Genomic DNA, 18,446 nt, shown 5'->3' on the forward strand with positions numbered 1-18,446 from the left:
CCAGTACTATTGCCTGGAAAATCCCATGGACAGAGGAGCCTGGTAGGCTACAGTCCATGGGGTCACAAAGAGTCGGACACGACTGAGCGACTTCACTATAAACCCCGTGGGGTACTTCTCAGAAGAGCAGCAGTGCTGAGTTACTGCTCTGGATGAGCACAGCCCTCCCTAACTCCAGGCACCACTGTAAGGAATGGTTCAAAACCACAGCATCCCACTTTCTCTAACTGTTATCTATTTGGCTAATGTAAAGTCTAAGGCCCCCAGTGCTGCCAGAAGTGAGTAAATTCTCAACCTACTGGACCTTCTAAAAAATGTTTGGCCATTGTACGAGAAAGCACTGCAGAGGCCCCTGCTGGCAAGTTCGCGTCAAAAAAGGCTCACTTTTTGTGGCACAGCATCCAATTGCACAGAATTGTGCATCCAGTTCTGTGATCTTGTTGGTCACATCATGGTCTAAGGATGCGCTGATGGGATTAAAGCCAAAGTGTTCTCCACCCAAATCCCCTAAGACACATGACATTCAGTGAAAGGAAAGGCAAGAAGGGCCACATCCTATGTTTCGATCTCAGGTCTGAAGAAGTTTCCACAGTCCTTTCTCAGAGAAAGGGTTTCTGTCTCTCTTTCTCTCTTCTTCTCCATCTGGCATCCTACCAGAACTGTCTCTGCTTAAGGTACCACTTTTTCAGCAAAGAAGTAAGACTCACACCATCTTACATTTCACAGTCTTAAAGAAAGATAAACTGTCTGCCAGATTTTTTTTTGTTTTCAGCTGGAATACTTTTGCTTGTTATAACAATGTACTGAAGTTGAGGAAATTTAATATAATTCATTTTCCAGAGTCCAAAAGGTTCTTCTGAAGTATTCGCTCCATCAAGCAAGTCCATTCTCAACACCTACCCCAATATTTGATATCTAATAATCAATCACCCTGGAGGAGGAGTGTTTTGTAGTTGGAAATATCCTAGGACCTACAGAAGGTCAAGACTTTACTTTTAAATGACCCTAAAATGTTTTTATACCTAGCTAATGAGAAAACGTGCTGAAAGAATGATTCTGGCACTGCCCCTAGACACTCATTAAAATAAAATGTGGCTTACTTTTCCATTCCAGGCCGTTTGTGGATTAAAAACAGAACTAATCACCAAAAATGTCTGCTTTCAATCCACCCTTAGCGGAGTTTCTGAATTGAGCACTGGAGCGTGGCTGCAGCCTGCATCGGAGGATGCTATTAGGAAGCAGTGACTGTGGCTGTCCTCTTTACTGACTGAGACTCTGCAAACGGGAGATTCAAGGCAGCCCACTGAGCTGGCCTAGAAGACTCAGCAGAATCAGTTATGCTATCTCTGTATTTTTGTGCATTATTTACTGTAACCATTATTCTTAATTTTCCTTGCCTCCTGAAGCAGGTGCTGAATGGTCTACCTAAGCCTCGCTAGGTCATGGGCATGGAAGATAAGCAGTGTGGAACCTGGCACAGACCTCAGTGATTCCTTCTTTTTTCATGTCTTTCCCCCTGCCGCCCCCCAGCACTGTTGTCTGCCACCTGTGTAGACAGAGAGGACCTGAGCCAATGAAAATGCTTGGAGAGATTAACCTCCCCTCTGGCTCCTAGATGCACCTAATTTCACTCTGAGAGAAGTATACTGCCTTTATCCTGTGAGTCCACAGGATAATAAAGGGCAGGCTTTCAGAGACTGAAAACTGAGATCCCATTTGCTGCCACCACAGGAAGGAGGAAGAGGCTGCTCATTTTCAGAACTGATATGGCTTTAAGTTCTCTGAAAAAATAGTAAGGGGCTAATGTTCAAGGTGACTGGAAAGAAAATGATATTTTCCCACTTACTCTGCTATCATTTCTGTTATTCAACTTTCCGTCTGTCAGTTCCCTTCCTATTGTTTGGAAAGGCCATGCACAGTATTAGTAAAAAGCAGGGGGTTCTTGAACCGGTAGACAGGGATTCAAACGCCAGTCTTGCCACTTATTGCGTGATTTCTGTCCAGCCACTCAACCTCAGCATCAAAGAGGCACAGACTCATCATCCCTAGAACAAGGACAACAGTCCCAACCCAAAGACTTGTCAGGAAGGAAAACAGGGCTTAGCAGTGAACACCTTGGGTACTGTTTACTCAGTACATTGCCTTCCTCCTGGGAGTTTTCCTCTATGTTCTAACAGAGTTGGCCATCCCAGAGGCAGACCAGGCCCAAGCTGGGCCACTTGGAACTTTTCTGTGATTTTCCACAATGAATTGGGAAACAAAGTTCATCTCTCTCTGGTGAAGGCAGCCCCAGGATGTGAAATTAGGGTAGATGGTAGCTGGTTTCCAGGTCGAGACAATGAAGCTGACACCTGGAGAGACAGACCCAGAAAGATCCAGGGCCATATTCCAGGGCCACCTTCCGTTGTTTGATAAGCCTGGCAGCAACACTATTCTTTCACAGGCTACTCAAACGACACAGTTAGCCTTCCAGGGACTCCCCTGGTGGTCCAGTGGCTAGGACTCCACAATCCCCGTGTAGCGACCCTGGGTTTGATGCCTGGTCAGGGAAGTAGATCCCACATGCCACAACTAAGACCAGGAGCCAGCCAAATAAATAAATAAACAGAGCCTTCCAGGCGATCCTTTCACCTAAGCCAGTCTGAACTGGACTTTTGTCACCCAGAGAGTCCTGACGGAAGACTCAGTTCATCAGTGGGGCTCACTAATGGTAATTATTATTATTCCCTGGTTTCCCAGATGGAGTGTGACATTTCAGATGAGACTATCTGTCTAAGAACAAAGGCTGATGACCCATATTTTAGAGCTTTGCAAGTAGGCTGGTTAAGTCCAACATCTGCAGGGCACACAGAAGGGCGGCTCAAGGATCTGGGGATGATCTCGCCACATCATGTTGCAAATGAGCCATTCTCCAGGGGAAGAAAACTTCAATCTCTTGCTCACCCCGTCAATAAAAAGTGAGTGTCTACTGCCTATACTAAAGCTAGATACTGAGAGAAAAAGATTGTTAGATGGGGGACGTATCTTTAAAGAGCTTGTGAGGGATACACAAGAAATATGAATAGAAGTAACTACAAGATGAGACCAATAGAAAGAGGTATAAATGCCAGAATCATTTGGAAAGCAAGGGATTCCACGAAAACATTGCAAAGGGCGACCATATCTGATGAGGCCTAAACAGGGGCACCTTGGACATCCACTAAAGGCAGACATCTAGGGGTGAGTATGGAATGGCTCTTCTTTTGACACTGTTGGCTGGCCTGGCACCACTGAGAACTGTTGCTATGGAAACAAAGCATCCCTAGCTGAAGGAGAGGTGCTTTAAAAAAGTCTCAGCAATAAAAACAATGCAGCCTGTGCCCCAAGATCAAGCCAAACAGGAGCAGAGGCTCCAGGAATCTCACTGCCGTGGATGGCTGCATGTGCACAGCATCACGATCCTCTGAGGCCTCAAACACACCAGGTACCTTCCAGGTCTGGCAGCCCCGGTCAAATGCCAGATGGGCACCCATCAGCGGTGAAGCACTGGATGCTAATACAAATTCTTCCACAGCCCATTCAGAAACCCTGGGTATAAAGAGGCTTTATTTAAAGCACAGATTTCTTTCCAAGTTTGGGAACCAAAAGAATGTAAAGGGCAAAAGGAGTAATTTTCACCTTATTTGTTAAAAGGCTCTGTTCCACCTAAGTTACTTTAATTTATGATTTCTGCAAACCACATCCCCAAAGATGTGAACCAAAGGGTTCATTTTTATTGTGTTTAGGAAACAAGCCAGAAGTTAAAGTCCTAAGACGGGGCTGGGACACAAACTCAGCAGTACCCAAACAAGACTAAACATTTACATTTTACAGTTCTGCGTATATCTGTTATCACCCGTAACTTAAAATCTGTTTGCCCTGAAATAGCGGGGTGTGGGGAATGTACTCAAGCACAGCTTCCTTTGATGAAATGTAACCCCTGAGGATGAGCACATTTAAAGCAGCAACTCCAAATGCAGCTGGAGAAGGAAAAGTTCAAACAAGAGTCTCAGCTGCTTTTGCTGAATAAAAGGTACAGAAATTCAATACTTTAGAAGATGGGGCACATTTAAAGGAACAATCTGCTCAGGTTTAACAAAGGACTACTTCCTGCTAGGACTTCCCAGTTACTAAGTTAAATTCAAATCCTCCATAGTTTACCATCACATCCAACTGCAGTCATTGAGTAACAAATGCTCATCTATACTACGGGTCTTCATTCAGGGTTGCCTTCTGGATGTTCCTTCAGCTGATTTTTTTTTATAGCTCCCTTCTTCCCAGGTGGCTCAGATGGTAAAGAATCTGCCTACAACACAGGAGTCCCAGGTTCAATCCCTGGGTTGGGAAGATCTCCGGAGAAAGGCATGGCAACCCATTCCAGTGTTCTCGCCTGGAGAACCCCATGGACAGAGGAGCCTGGTGGGCTATAGTCCATGGGGTTGCAAAGAGTCAGACACGACCTAACGACTAATACTTCCACACTTTCTGTACCAAGGCCCTTTGGCCTACGCTCCCCTCCTACCACTACCACCGCAGGCTTCATCTGGCAGACTGTCTCTCCCTGTTCCACTTCCCTCAGGATTGGCTCCCCTGTGCTCAGGACCACAGGTAAGCAGTCAATACTCAGTTCTCCCCTCCTGCCTGCCTGGAGCTTTTCTCTTAGTCCAGCTTTTTCATGCTGAGAGGGGCCCAGATGGTTAACGAGGCCACAGTCAAGGTCACTGTTTGGATTCCCCTGTGAACCAGTTAACTTTTCAGGTTCCGCAGTGGAGAAAAAGTGGTTCCCGAATCTGCTTTTTAAACTTGTCACTGTTTAAAAAAAGAGAATTTAGTACACACCGGTATGTGTGTACCTATCCAGAAGATCTGGAACCTGGGACTTCCCTGGTGGTCCAGTGGTTAAGAACCTGCTTTCCAATGCAAGGGATATGGGTTCCATCTCTGGCTGGGGAACTAAGACCCCACATGCTGTGGGCAACTAAGCCCCTGTGGCACAACTGCTGAGCCTGCATGCCACAACTAGAGAAGCCCACATGCTGCATCGAAGACTTGGCAGAGCCAAAAAAAGAAACTCTGAATCCCTTGTTATTAATAGCTCACCCAGTGTGCTTTGGGGCAAGTCATAAAACAGATGTGAGCCTGTTCCCGCACCTGTAAAACAGGGAGAGTAACATCTAGGTGGCCTAATGCACATCTTCATGAGGATGAAGTAATTGATGCAACATTTTGCAGAAAGTTAGAGAAACATGTTTATTTGTTTTGGGGAGGTTTTTTTTGGCCACATGGCTTGTGGGATCTTAGTTCCCTGACCAGGGATTGAACCTGGGCCCTGGCTGTGAAAGCGCCGACTCTTAGCCACTGGACTGCCACAGGGAATTCCTCAAAATAAACAAGGTTATCTTGTAATAAAACATTAGCATTGCAGATTAAGACAAAAAGGTAAAAACATACCTTCTGTCTAAGCAACTCAAAATGTGCCTTTGCTTATAGTGAATCAATCGAGAATGACGCATTAGGCCTCCAGTCTTCCTGCTCGAGATCTGAATAACCACAGGGCTGACAAGTGTACTCAAACTGGACCACAAGATGCTAACTGAGAAACCCAAATCTCCAATATCAGCATCTCCAAGTATTCGATGAAAAAGAAGTATAGCACCTGGCCTAGCATAAGTGATATTATCATGTGAATAACAGTTGGCTGTCTATCCCTACTGCTGTCACGTGACTAAGAACAAGAAAATCCAGAAGTGTGACAGGAAGACAAGGGTCACTAACTAGGTCAGAGATGGAATAAAGACTCCCTCAATTTACCTCTTCTGTTTTATAAAAGATGGCATTTGGACCATCAGAGTTACCTGTCAGTAAGTATATCTCTAGAAGAAACACCCTCCTCTGGTCAGGGGCTGTTATGAGAGTGACACTTATGTAGATTGCCCAACATGCAAACTCTAGGCGTCATGTAACACAGAGGTGAACATGGCATCTGCTCAGAGGGTCCACAATATAACATGGAAACAAAACCCAGAAATGCTGGCATGTGATCCAATGCTATATGAATTTTAGAGCTTTGATTTAGACAACTACAGAACACCAAACCAAAACAGACTAAAAAGGCATTATCTCTGGTTTTGCAAAACTAATCTCCTTCCAGAGACCTTGGAGTCCAAACTAGAGCAAAGGAAATTTTATAGCTATGTTACAGACTCCTGAAAACAGGGATTTATGAATGGAAATGTTGACAGAACCACCAAAGAACCAAATTCATGCTGCTCTAAATTCTGTATTTCCATGGATGAAAGAGGGGAGAGGGAAAAAGGAGGTCAAGTTCTTATATGAAGTAACAGAGTTTCAAATTCCCATTCATTGTTCAAACACACCTGGATGACTTCTGTCAGGGATCTAAAACCCAGAAATCTTCACCCTGTCAGCAGTTATACTACGATTTTTCTAATGGGTAAACAGACTAAGGATGGAATTTTCCTTCCATCTCTAACAGCTAGCAGTCAAAAGTAAGAGTAACCTGGCCAGAGCAGCTATGGTTGTGATGAATGACATTTTCCTCCTTAGATGTGGAGACTCTAGTTTAAACCTGTGACTGCCCTTAACATGGAAACAAGCAGATGGCAAAAGCTATGCTTGACCTTCTTTCTTGGCTCCTGAAGAGTGCCAATTTACATGGAGATGGCTCAGAAGAATAATAAGCTTCAGTGTTCCTTCTTGGCAATACTATTTTCCTAAAACCATTTTCAATAATCGTGTTGCACACAAGTGGGACTTGATGTATTTCTAAGGTCAGGAAGGAAATAGTCCAACTGCTGGACATATTAACTAAAAAACATCATCCTGGTAGTTTTGTTTTGAAGAGGGCAGCAGCATTATTGTTAGGTACTGAACACAAAAACTTAAGCCTATAACTAATCTGAAACACACTGTCTATATGTGTTAAATGAAAACAAAACAGGAGCATATGCTTGTCAAGAGGAAACATATATTATTAAAGTTCAGAACAATATGGGGAAAATGTTTCCAAAGAGATTAAATATTGAAATGATTAAAAAGTGACCATGTGATCCAGCCATTCCACACCTGGGTATGTACCGTAAGGAAATAAAAGCAGGGACTCAAACAGATATTTGTATGTCAGTGCTCACTATGGCACTGTCCATGGCCAGGAACACGAGTGGGTAAACAAAATGTGACATGTATATGCAATGGAATATTATTCGGTCGTGAAAAAGGAATGAAGTTTTTGAACAGGAATGGGAATCCAAGATAATCATGCCAGAATTCAACAAAAAAGGACAAAACACCATGATCCAGTAGGTATTTAAGGAGGGTTAAATACTTAAAACAACACTAAGCTAATCACCAAATGGAAAAACCATATGCTCACATCTGAAGAAGATGCAAAGGGGGCTCGGGTTCAACCCCTGGTCAGGGAACTGGATCCCACGTGCACAACTGAGAGTTCCCACGCCGCAACTAAAGATGCTGTGTGCCACAACTACAACTGGGAACAACCAAATAAGCATATAATATTTAAAAAGAAGAAGAAGGGAATGCATATAATAAAATTCAACATCTCTTTTTCTGGCAAACAGGGTTAGTGAACCAAGGTCATGAGGATATGTCCTTCACACAAAATTTGGAAACAAGAGACGGGCACATTCAGCATCCCCTCTAGACAAGGACCTTTGTTTTGTTCACTGTATTATCCGCAGCCCCTGGAACAGAGCCCACCACGGAGCAAGCACTACATTCCTGTATAAGTGAATGAATGAGTATACGAACTACAGTCACTGTCACTGAAATCAAGAGCAAACTGCCTCTCATTCCTACTTACCGAACACTGAAATACTATTAACAGCATTTCTAAAAATGTTTAAATCTCAGGATCTCTTTATACTTCTATCGAATATATTACTGAGCATCCCAAAGAGATTTTGTTTATGTGGGTTACAGCTATGGATATATACCATGCTGCTGCTGCTAAGTCACTTCAGTCGTGTCCGACTCTATGCGACCCCATAGACAGCAGCCCACCAGGCTCCCCCGTCCCTGGGATTCTCCAGGCAAGAACACTGGAGTGGGTTGCCATTTCCTTCTCCAGTGCATGAAAGTGAAAAGGGAAAGTGAAGTCACTCAGTCATGTCCGACGCTTCTGGACCCCATGGACTGCAGCCTACCAGGCTCCTCCATCCATGGGATTTTCCAGGCAAAAGTACTGGAGTAGGATATATACCGTATTGGCAACTAAAACTGAGAAATTTAAAAAACATTTATTAATCCATTTAAAAATAATAATAAACCCATTACATGTTAATATAAATAACATGCTTCCAAGAAAAATAACTGTATTTCCTCCAAACAAATTTGAGAGGGTGGCACTATTTCTATACCTCTGCAAACATCTTTGGTATACACTTTAACAGACACCAGTTGGACTCTCATATATGCTTCTGTATTGAATCTGTTGTGATGTGCTGTTTTAGTTGAAAAATATGATGAAAATCTGGCTTCACACAGATTGGCAGTTAAAAAAGAAAGCAATATTTTAATATCCTTTTCAGGTACTTGTGGATAATCCTTTTTGAAACTACAGCAAAACTTGAAAAGCTGTAGATTCTTTTTTTAAACTGAAGTATAGCTGATTTACAATATTATGTTAATTTCAAGCATCTATAACTGACTCAGAAACTAACTCACAAAATATTGGTTATATTCCCTGTGCTGTACACTATCCTTATAGCTTACTTGTTTTACACAAAGTAGTTTGTTCCTCTTAACTCCTTATTCCTATTTTGCCCCTAGGAAGATCCCCTGGAAGAGGGCATGGCAACCCACTTCAGTATTCTTGCCTGGAGAATCCCATGGATAGAAGAACCTGGCAGCCTACAGTCCATGGGGTCACAAAGAGTCGGACACAACTGAAGCGACTTAGCACGCACACATTTCTTCCTCTTCCCTTTCTCTTTCCCTACTGTATCTGTGGGGAGATATAGTAACCACTATATCTGTAGGTATGTTTCTGTTTTGTTACATTCATTCATTTACTTTTTAGACTCCACATATAAGTGATAACATGTAGTACTTGTCTTTCTCTGTCTTATTTCACTAAATATAATATCCTCTGGGTCTATCCATGTTGTTGCAAATGGCAAATTTGTTGTTCTCTTTCTCATGGCTGAGTAGTATTCCGTGTGTGTGTGTGTGTGTGTGTGTGTGTGTGTGTGTGTATTTCACATCTTCTTTATCCATTCATCTGTGGATCGATATCTTAGGTAGCTTCCGTATCTTGGCTATGTAAATAATGCTGTGAACACTGAGGGACATGTTATCTTTTTCAATTAGTGTTCTCTTTGGATATATTGCTGGTTTTGTATGGTGAATCTAAGTTTTTTGAGGAAAAGTGGTAGATTCTTAAAGATTGGTTGCTGTGTGGAATCTGAAGTCTTATTACTGAACTTCTGATACTAAACTACATTAAAAGCCACTAGTCACTTGTGCTTTTGCCCAGGATGCAGAAAGCTGGGAAGAGTGTTGCTCTTAAATTAACAATGAGAAAAAAATAAAGCAAAATCAAAACTTCTCTGAACCCAGCAGAGAACTGAAGGCAAAAGTCTCCTGAAATCAAGAAGAGATGGGGACATCCCAGTGGCTAAGAGTCCAGGCTCCCAATGCAGGGGGCCTGGGTTTGATCCATGGTCAGGAAGTAGAGCCCACATGCTGCGACTAAAGATCTTACATGCCCCAATGCAGACAGAAGATCTCTGGTGTTGCAACTAAGACCTGGAGCAGCAGCATAAATAAATTAAAAAAAAAAAAGAAGTTTCTTACAATTAAAGCTGTACAAAACTCAAACAAATGGTCCTGAGGAATAACAAAATAGCAAGCTGCCCATCACTGCAAGTATTCAAGCAGAAGCAGGATAATGAAATGTCAGAGATGTCATAGAAAGGATTCCTGAACTGAGTGGGAGGTGGTTCTACAATGATCTTATATGCTTCTTCCAAATCAAAGTTTGAGTGAGCCGAGCTGAAGATGGCAATAATTTTCTTCCCCTTCAAAACCTTAGTCTTGCTTTGGTGCAATAGTTACGTTGTAGACAAGCTCCACACAAGAGACTGAAGGAAGTCCTGGGACTGACCCTCTCTTGGTGATTCTTAGTGAGCTGACTAGGAACTGATCAAGGTCTGGCTACTCTTGAAATTTCACATGCAAACTTTTTCTTCTTCTAACCCACTCCTCTAGTCAGCCCTCTTTCTACCTCTGTTCAAGCTGTCCATTTCAATTCTTGGGAAGCTGTGGAAGTTAAGTTTCAAAGCCTATCGGCTCACGTGCTTACTGTATTGACTCATCTCATCCACAAAGTTTCAAACATGTGGGTATTTAATTAAAGCTTTTGCCTGATGATTTCAACAGATAAAAACTGGGAGAATTCTGAGCTGTATTAGCTTCGTATGAGCACATTCTGATTAGAAAAGATCATGGACTAGACCACTTCAAGTCCGCCCACCTAGGAGGTGGTCGACATGGAAGGCTCTCCAACACGTGCAGCAGAGTGCTAACCAGGAGGTGGGCGTTTCAGAAATGTCAGGAAACTAAAGAAACTGCCTCACTGTGTCTTCAATTTCTAAATCGCTTCCTCTCCACAAATAATTTTGGAGTCAGAAACACTGCTTTCCAGAAGGACCTTTTCTGCAAAAGACATCTTTGAAGACACCATGAAAGTGAAGTCAACACTTTGCTCTTATTTACACAGATGACAAAGCATATCTGTCCTGGGTGCGCACAATCAAGAGGAGATGGATGAAAGGAAAACTTCCTTTTGTCCACGTTTCTGCTCTCCCCTTCTGAATGTTCCCTAGAAACTTCGGAAACAAGTTTTCTGAGGGCTGACTTTCCTCTGTTCCAGTGAAGAGGGAACCAAGGACTCTTGACCTATAAAGCCCAATGTTTTGGAACATCCGTAATTCCCCTGAGTCCATGCCAGTCAGATGGAGCCTCTCTTCAGCAAACCGCTGGCTAGTGGGGCTGGACACTAAGGCTTTTTCACCCCTATGAGCTGACAAGGATAGGACTCAAAAGCTCTCTGGAAAAAAAAAAAAAGCCTCTCCTTCAGCTTGCATTACAAACTGTTGGAAAACACAGATGGAGGGGATGACAGGAAAAGCAATTACTTCTCGTGGGCTTCCTTTCTGTCTGGATTCTAAGGAGACGAACACGAAATTCCATCACAGACTGAAATGCTATCTAAACATTCTTGAAAATGTGGCGCTGCTCTCTGAAATACGACCTGCCTTGCTGCAGCAACCTATTAATAAGTGAAGGTGGAGAGGGCCGGCTCTCCTCCAGGCCACCTACCTCAGGGCCTGCTCTCCAAGACCGCCTATGTGTCATCACAGGTTAGAACAGAAAGAACTGAAAGGTATAATATCTACACAGCGTCACCCAGCAAAAAGTCCTGATGGATGATTCACTTTATTTTCACATTCTCAACACTGTAAATACCTGCGAATCTCTGAAGTATTTCAGGGTTTCTAGTGAGCCTTTCTAAATATAGGCGGAAACACGCTGAACAGCAGTGTTATTATTTCAAATGGTAGACAGCCGGGACTAGTCAAGCACCAGTCAAGCTTTAAGCGTCTTTAAAGCGACACACACACTGGTCCCAGTGACGTTTTCTGGTAGAGGGCTTTCGTTCATTTACAAATACTAGATAATCTCCCACAGACCAAATATTTGATACAGTTGAATAAAATGTTATGGCAGGTGGACTTTGCATTCTGAGAAACACCAAGATGAGAAAGATACTGTTCTGGTTTCAAGCAGCTTACACACTAGCCAAAGGGACAAGATGTGCTCACTGTAAGTCAGAAAGCAGGGGCCAGGGCCTGTGGGGGTTTGTGGGCAGAAAGACTCTACCTCTAACTGATGGCTGCTGGGATCGACTTTCTCATCTATGAAATGAGGAGACGACCAGATGAGTTTCAACTCCCCTATGGACTTGGATTTCTAATATTCTGATTCCTTTGGTATATCAGTTGAGCAGAACAGAAAATTTCATAAAAGAAGTAGTATCTGAGCTGGGTAAGATTTCAGAATGAAGCTGCTGGAAGAAAAAAAGGAGAACGTGCCTTTTAGGCAAAAAGAAGAACATGAGCACTGGTGGCTCAGGAGGTAAAGAATCTGCCTACAGTGCAGGAGACCAGGGTTCGATCCCTGGGTTGGCAAGAGCCCCTGGAGAAAGGAATGGCACCCCACTCCAGTACTCTTGCCTGGAAAATTCCACGGACGGAAGAGCCTGGTGGGCTACAGTCCATGGGGTCGCAAAGAGTCAGACACGACTGAGTGGCTAACACTTACCCACACGTACTTACTTACCCAAGCATAGGTCCATAAAGCATGGGACATGCTTGGAGAGCATGAGGCTTTCAGTGTGGACAGATCACAGCAGGAGACAAAACACGACCAGAAATAAATCAGAAAGTCAAAGAGCAGAATGGAGGCTCAGAGATACCTGACACCCATCAGAAAGATAAGGAAACCTCCGTTTTCTCATTTCAGTGTGCCTTTCAGCCTGGCCCTGGGCGAGCTGTGCTGCAAGGTACGGCTTCTGGTCTAAGGGATGCTGAGTGACAGCTTACGGCTGCTCTGGGCAGCCTGTCTCTGCCAGTAGTGGGATGAGTCGTGCAAGCTTCCTGCTGTATAGGGGACACATCAGTAAGAAAGTGCTCTGTAAGCAGGCAGATCAATATACTGGTCAGTTGGTTGTGTGGTCTTATAGAAATCAGAGGATGTAACGAACATGGAGGAATATGTTACTTACTTGCCTGCCATCCTGTCCCACATTTGTTTGACCTCTTACGACAGTTCGAATGTTGTCATCCAGTCTCCTAGCAAAAAAGAGTTAAAGGACACAAATCGTTAAAATAATCTCGATTCCAGGTTGACCAAAAGAAAAATGCTAATAATCTTTCCTCCGTTTCTACAGATTGCAGCTACTTATTCAGAAAAAAACCAAAGACGTTTGGATGATACAAGGAAGACTGAAGCCCTGGACCCCCGTGAGGGGCAGCAGCAGTGGTGTAGGAAGCCAAGCCCAGCACCGACTGATGAGTCATCTTTGTTCTTTTCTCTTAAAGCTTATTTTTATTTAGTGTTCAGAGCTGGTCAAAACGACCAACATAACTTGTAATACTTTTCATGGGGTAAACCAGAAATGACAAAGTTGCTGAAACTTTATGGGAACAAGCCAGAGAATTCAAATTACCCAAACACAAAAACCTTTATCAGTAAAACCCTTAAAAGATATAAGGAGCAAGGTGATACACGAAATCCGTGCTTCGCTGCCTGGGCCTTGACCACAGGAGGCAGATCTGTGGCCTCCACTTCCTCTTTCTCCTACAGCTGAACTGAGGCCACTTAATGGTACTTCAACCAGAGAAATTTATATCAGTCAATTTCATCCTTCATTTGAAGAAGCCATTAGAAAAAAAAAGAGTACAGTGGGAGAAGCTGAAAATAACTGGCTCATAAGTGATTTTTGGATCACTGGGGAATTTTCATTTTCTGTGCAAACCCTGGACAACTTAGTGGTCTCTCCTAGAACTGTTGGAGTTAAAGTCAGCCCAAACAGTAAACAGGCTTCTTTGCACTTTTTAAGGTACTCAACTGAACAAAATATTAATGCCAGAGGTCTTTACCTGAAAACCCAAAGGTTGTCTGGGAAAAAAAAATCATCGCTTGGATTCAAACTGAAGGTTTCTCCTCATCAAAAGTTAAACAACAACAAAAACTATTTAAAGTTATGACATCAACCATTACAATAATAATTACAAAGAACAAACTTTGAGTATCTACCATGTGTCAAAACTGGAAATTCAGACATGGATAAACCAGAATAAGACTATCTGGCAGGAGGGATGTTTGCTGACCACCCTAGACATCCTGGATTAATCACAATGTGTAATAATCAGCCACCACTCACACCAACCAGCATATCTGACCATGCTGTTAGCTAATAAGTGGCTAATGGATAAAAATATAAGTCCATCTTCATTTCTAAGCCTTGGGAATATAAAAAAAGGGTACATCAGCTAGGGAAATAAAGCCATTAAAAATATAGCAGAAATGTTTTTGCCTCCTTTTATAATCAACTGTTCTAAATGGCCTGTTACAGATTCCTTTTTTTTTAATAAATAATTGAAGACTGATCAAAGAAATGAGTTCTCTGCCACAAGGCTCATATGGAAACCCAGATAAAAGAACTATTCTTTTAAAAATTACCATCTTACAGAGAACCTGAGATTTCAGTGTTCTCACACGTAAGGGTGATCATTATTAAATGAATAGCATATTTTCATTCATTATTAACAATCACATGATGTTGGGCTTCCCTGGTGGCTCAGTGGTAAAGAATTTTCCTGCCAATGCAGGAGACATCGGTTCAGTCCCTGAACTGGGAAGATCCCACATGCCGAGGAGCAACTAAGCCTGTGTGCTACAACTACTGAGTCGGTGCTCCAGAGCCGGGGAGCTGCAACCACTGAGCCCTTGTACTACACCTACTGAAGCCCGAAGGCCCTAGAGCTCAGGCTCCGCAACAAGCCCCTGCAATGAGAAGCCTGCACAGCACAACCAGAGAGTAGCCCCCACCTGCCACAACTGAAGAAGAGCCCGAGCAGCAACAAAGCCCCAGCAGGTCCATTAATAAATAAAGTGGAAAAAAAAATAATCACCTGATGTTACTTACCTTATTTTCAGTCTAATCTTGTTCACGACTTCATCAATGTTTGCCAGAGACTACAACAGAGAAGGAAAAGTGCCAGCTATTATTTCACTTACTGGAATTCCTCTTTCACAAAGAAATGATGAACTATTTAAATGGTTATTTTTTTATATATAATGGCTATTTATGACATCTCAAAGAAACGAATCATACAGTACAATTTTCACTTAAAAGAAAAAAAGCATAGAGAATTCCCTGGTGGTCCAGTGGTTAGGATTCAGAACTTCCACTGCCAAGGGTCCATGGTTCAATCCGTGGTTGGGGAATTAAGAGATCCCATATTGCGCAGTGTGGAGGGGGTAGACAGGGAAGTACAGCAATAGTTGACAACAACTGCAAAACCATCCTGGAATCTATTTTTTGTTAATAAAATTTATTGGAAAACAGCCATGTCCATTCATTTACATATTATCTACAGCAGCCTCTGAGTTGCAAAGACAGAGCTGAGTAGTAGCTGCAACTGAGACTGAATAATCCACAAAGCCTAAAATTACTATCTAGCCCTTTATAGGAAATTTGCTGATCCCTGCTATAAAGGAACATGACAAATTCATTCACCAGAATCCTTAGGACCACAACAATGAATGAATGTAGATTATAACACACGACATGGATCAATCCTACTAACATAAGGCTGTGCGAGCACACATCCACACACCAAACACAAAAGCGTACCCTGTATTTCATTATGTAGTTCAGAAGAAGTAAGCGAAACTGTTCTCCTGCACTAGAAGCCAGGACTTAACTGTGGGGGCGGCAGTGACAGGGAGGGACAAGAAGGAGTTATGAGAAGAGATTTTACTAATCTTTTGTTTCTTGGTCTGGGTGGTGGTGATCTGACTTTGTGCATTTGGTGAAAATTCATCAAGTTGTACACTTAGAATCTGTGTATTCCTCCACATTATGTTCTATGTCAATAAATACTTTTTTTCCTAAGTGTCTCAGTCCATTAGAAAAAAGTCTGGAAGAATAAATACTAGTAGTTGGACTCTATACTAGTAACTGCTGCTGCTAAGTCACTTCAGTCGTGTCCGACTCTGTGCAACCCCATAGACGGTAGCCCACCGACCCCACAGACGGCAGCCCACCAGGCTCCCCCATCCCTGGGATCCTCCAGGCAAGAGCACTGGAGTGGGTTGCTGATTCCCTCTCCTACTAGTAACTATAGCCTATGAAATCACTTGCAGTAGCTGTAATTTATGAAAAAAAGAGTTTGAAGGTTTTCTTCTGTTTGCCTATGGGTATTTTCTAATTGCTGTATACTGACGATGCACAGCAATTATAATAAAGCTATTTCTACAGTAAAAATGACAGTAAAAACAAATGGACAAGAATCAATTTAGCGAGCTGAAAACATAAAGAAAGGGTGCCCCCTAGTGAAGAAGAGGCGGTACAATTTCATAGCACCATTTTAACTGAAGTTTCAGAATATAACTTTGTAAGTCCTCTTTCTCTCTCCTCCAAAAGATATTTTACCTCAGAAGGAACTGGCGGTGATGCAGGAATTGTGCTTATAAATTGCCACTGGCAACCTGTGCTGGTAGGAAGAAGCAGGAGCCGACAGGTGCAGGTCTAGCAAGAGAACCAGGTCACATAAAACAAGATGAAATCTTGCCATTTACCACAAGATGGATGGACCTTGACAGTATTATCCTAAGTGAAGTTAAGTCAGACAGAGAAACACAAATACCGTATGATTTCACTCATGTGTGAAATACGAGAAACAAATAACAACAACAAAAATAAAAATAAATGAACAAGCAAACGAAAACAAATAGGCAGATACAGAGAACAGAGTGGTGGTTCCCAGAGAGGGAAGGGCAGCAAAATGGGTAAAAGAGACCAACAGTCTGGGGACAGGAACCAAACCTGTGGTGGTGAGCATGCTGAAGGGGACAGGGAAGTAGAAATACAATACTACAGACGTGAAATGTACATAGTGTTATAAACCAGTGTTACCTCAATAAAAGAACAAAACTTTGCAAAAATGATAAAATGAATATATTACTATTATGCATTAAGTATTTTCTTTGGGAAAAGAGAGAGAGAAAAACCAAGTCACATGTGTTTGAGGTATCAGATAGGGATATTCATGTCTGGTCTACTGTTCTGACAAGGCCAAGGGTGACTTAGAACTTTCAGAAATCCAAGAAGAGACTGAGGTAAAGATAAATCTCAGAAAAGAGAAGTTCTTTTATTTTTTTAATATTTTGATAGAATTGTTTTATTTTTTGTTATATCCTTCAGAATAAAAATGTTCAATAAACATATGCAGTGGGATTATGGATTTCAATGAACACAAAGCTTTTTTTCATTTTTGCCAGGTCTCACTTTTTTTTTCTAATTATAAAAATATGATAACACATTTACAGGAGATTTGGAAAATACAGAACAAAATTACATATAGTTCTACTATATATTACAATTATTTTTTAAGTAGATAAATTAAGATTTTTAGTTGGAGTTTCAAGATCAAACTCTCAAAAATTAACAGAATGGATATACAGAGAAGCAGAAGTATATAGTAGACCTGAAAAGCACTATGAACCAATTCAACATAATTAACATTTATACCATCTTCACACAATAGTAGGATACAAATTCTATTCAAGTTCCCACAGACTATAAACTAGGAGACACCAGAACATATACAGAGACACAAGACCAGGTGCAAAAATTTCATGGTCTTAAGGTATTGAAATCATAGAGTCTGTTCAAAAAGAAGTTATTTTAATCGAAGAATCCACTGCCATCTGTTATTTCAAAGCTGGGCTGGGGATAAATCATCAATGTGGTAACAGGAGCTCAGTCGCTGGAGGAGCTGGCATGACTCTGCCCCTGCCAACCCGCTGAAAGGATACAGGGCAAGCTGTTTAACCTCACTGAGTTTCTGTTTCCTCAGAGGCAAAATGGGCAAAACAGTTCCTGCCTTGCTAATCTCTGCTGGAACTCATTTCTTTAGGGAAAAAAAAATTGGGGGCATTTAAAATATTAACATTTGGGGACTCTGTGAGAAGGGGAGCCATGAATTCTCTGTACTATTCTTGCACCTTTTCTAAAAATGGGAAATTATATCAAAGATTTAAAATTGTAACCTATTTAAAGTTGGTAAAACACGTACATAACCCAGAATTCAAACAGCAGAAGGTAAAGAAGGTAAATAGTGAAAAGTAAGGCTTCCTCTACCTCTGCCTGCCTCCCATTCTCCTCCTCAGAAGCAATGCCTCTGAGTGAGTTTTTGTTGCACCTTCTCAGAAATGATCTAGGTATTAAAAGCATAACCTACCAGCTCTTCTGTATCTAAGACAAACTGTCCCACACCATGCTTTTTTCATTTAACTATTTAACTAGGAGGTCTTTCCACATCAGTTCAGTTCAGTCGCTCAGTCGTGTCCGACTCTGCGACCCCATGAATCGCAGCACGCCAGGCCTCCCTATCCATCACCAACTGCCGGAGTTTACCCAAACTCATGTCCATTGAGTCGGTGATGCCATCCAGCCATCTCATCCCCTGTCATCCCCTTCTCCTCCTGCCCCCAATCCCTCCCAGCATCAGAGTCTTTTCTAATGAGTCAACTCTTCGCATGAGGTGGCCAAAGTATTGGAGTTTCAGTTTTAGCATCAGTCCTTCCAATGA

General features: G+C 42.2%; 1 protein-coding gene across 1 annotated transcript in view; it reads right to left on the reverse strand.

Annotated features, from left to right (window-relative positions):
- Window positions 1-18,446, reverse strand: part of VPS53 (VPS53 subunit of GARP complex) — a 124,858-nt gene that overhangs the window by 100,168 nt on the left and 6,244 nt on the right. The window contains exons 3-4 of the mRNA XM_006052711.4: window positions 14,774-14,823; window positions 12,848-12,914 (exon numbers count right to left, since the gene is read on the reverse strand). Of these exons, the coding sequence (XP_006052773.1) occupies window positions 12,848-12,914; window positions 14,774-14,823 (117 nt within the window). The remainder of the gene's footprint in view (window positions 1-12,847; window positions 12,915-14,773; window positions 14,824-18,446) is intronic.

This window comes from Bubalus bubalis, chromosome 3, assembly GCF_019923935.1.
Source record: "Bubalus bubalis isolate 160015118507 breed Murrah chromosome 3, NDDB_SH_1, whole genome shotgun sequence".
NCBI lineage: Eukaryota > Metazoa > Chordata > Mammalia > Artiodactyla > Bovidae > Bubalus > Bubalus bubalis.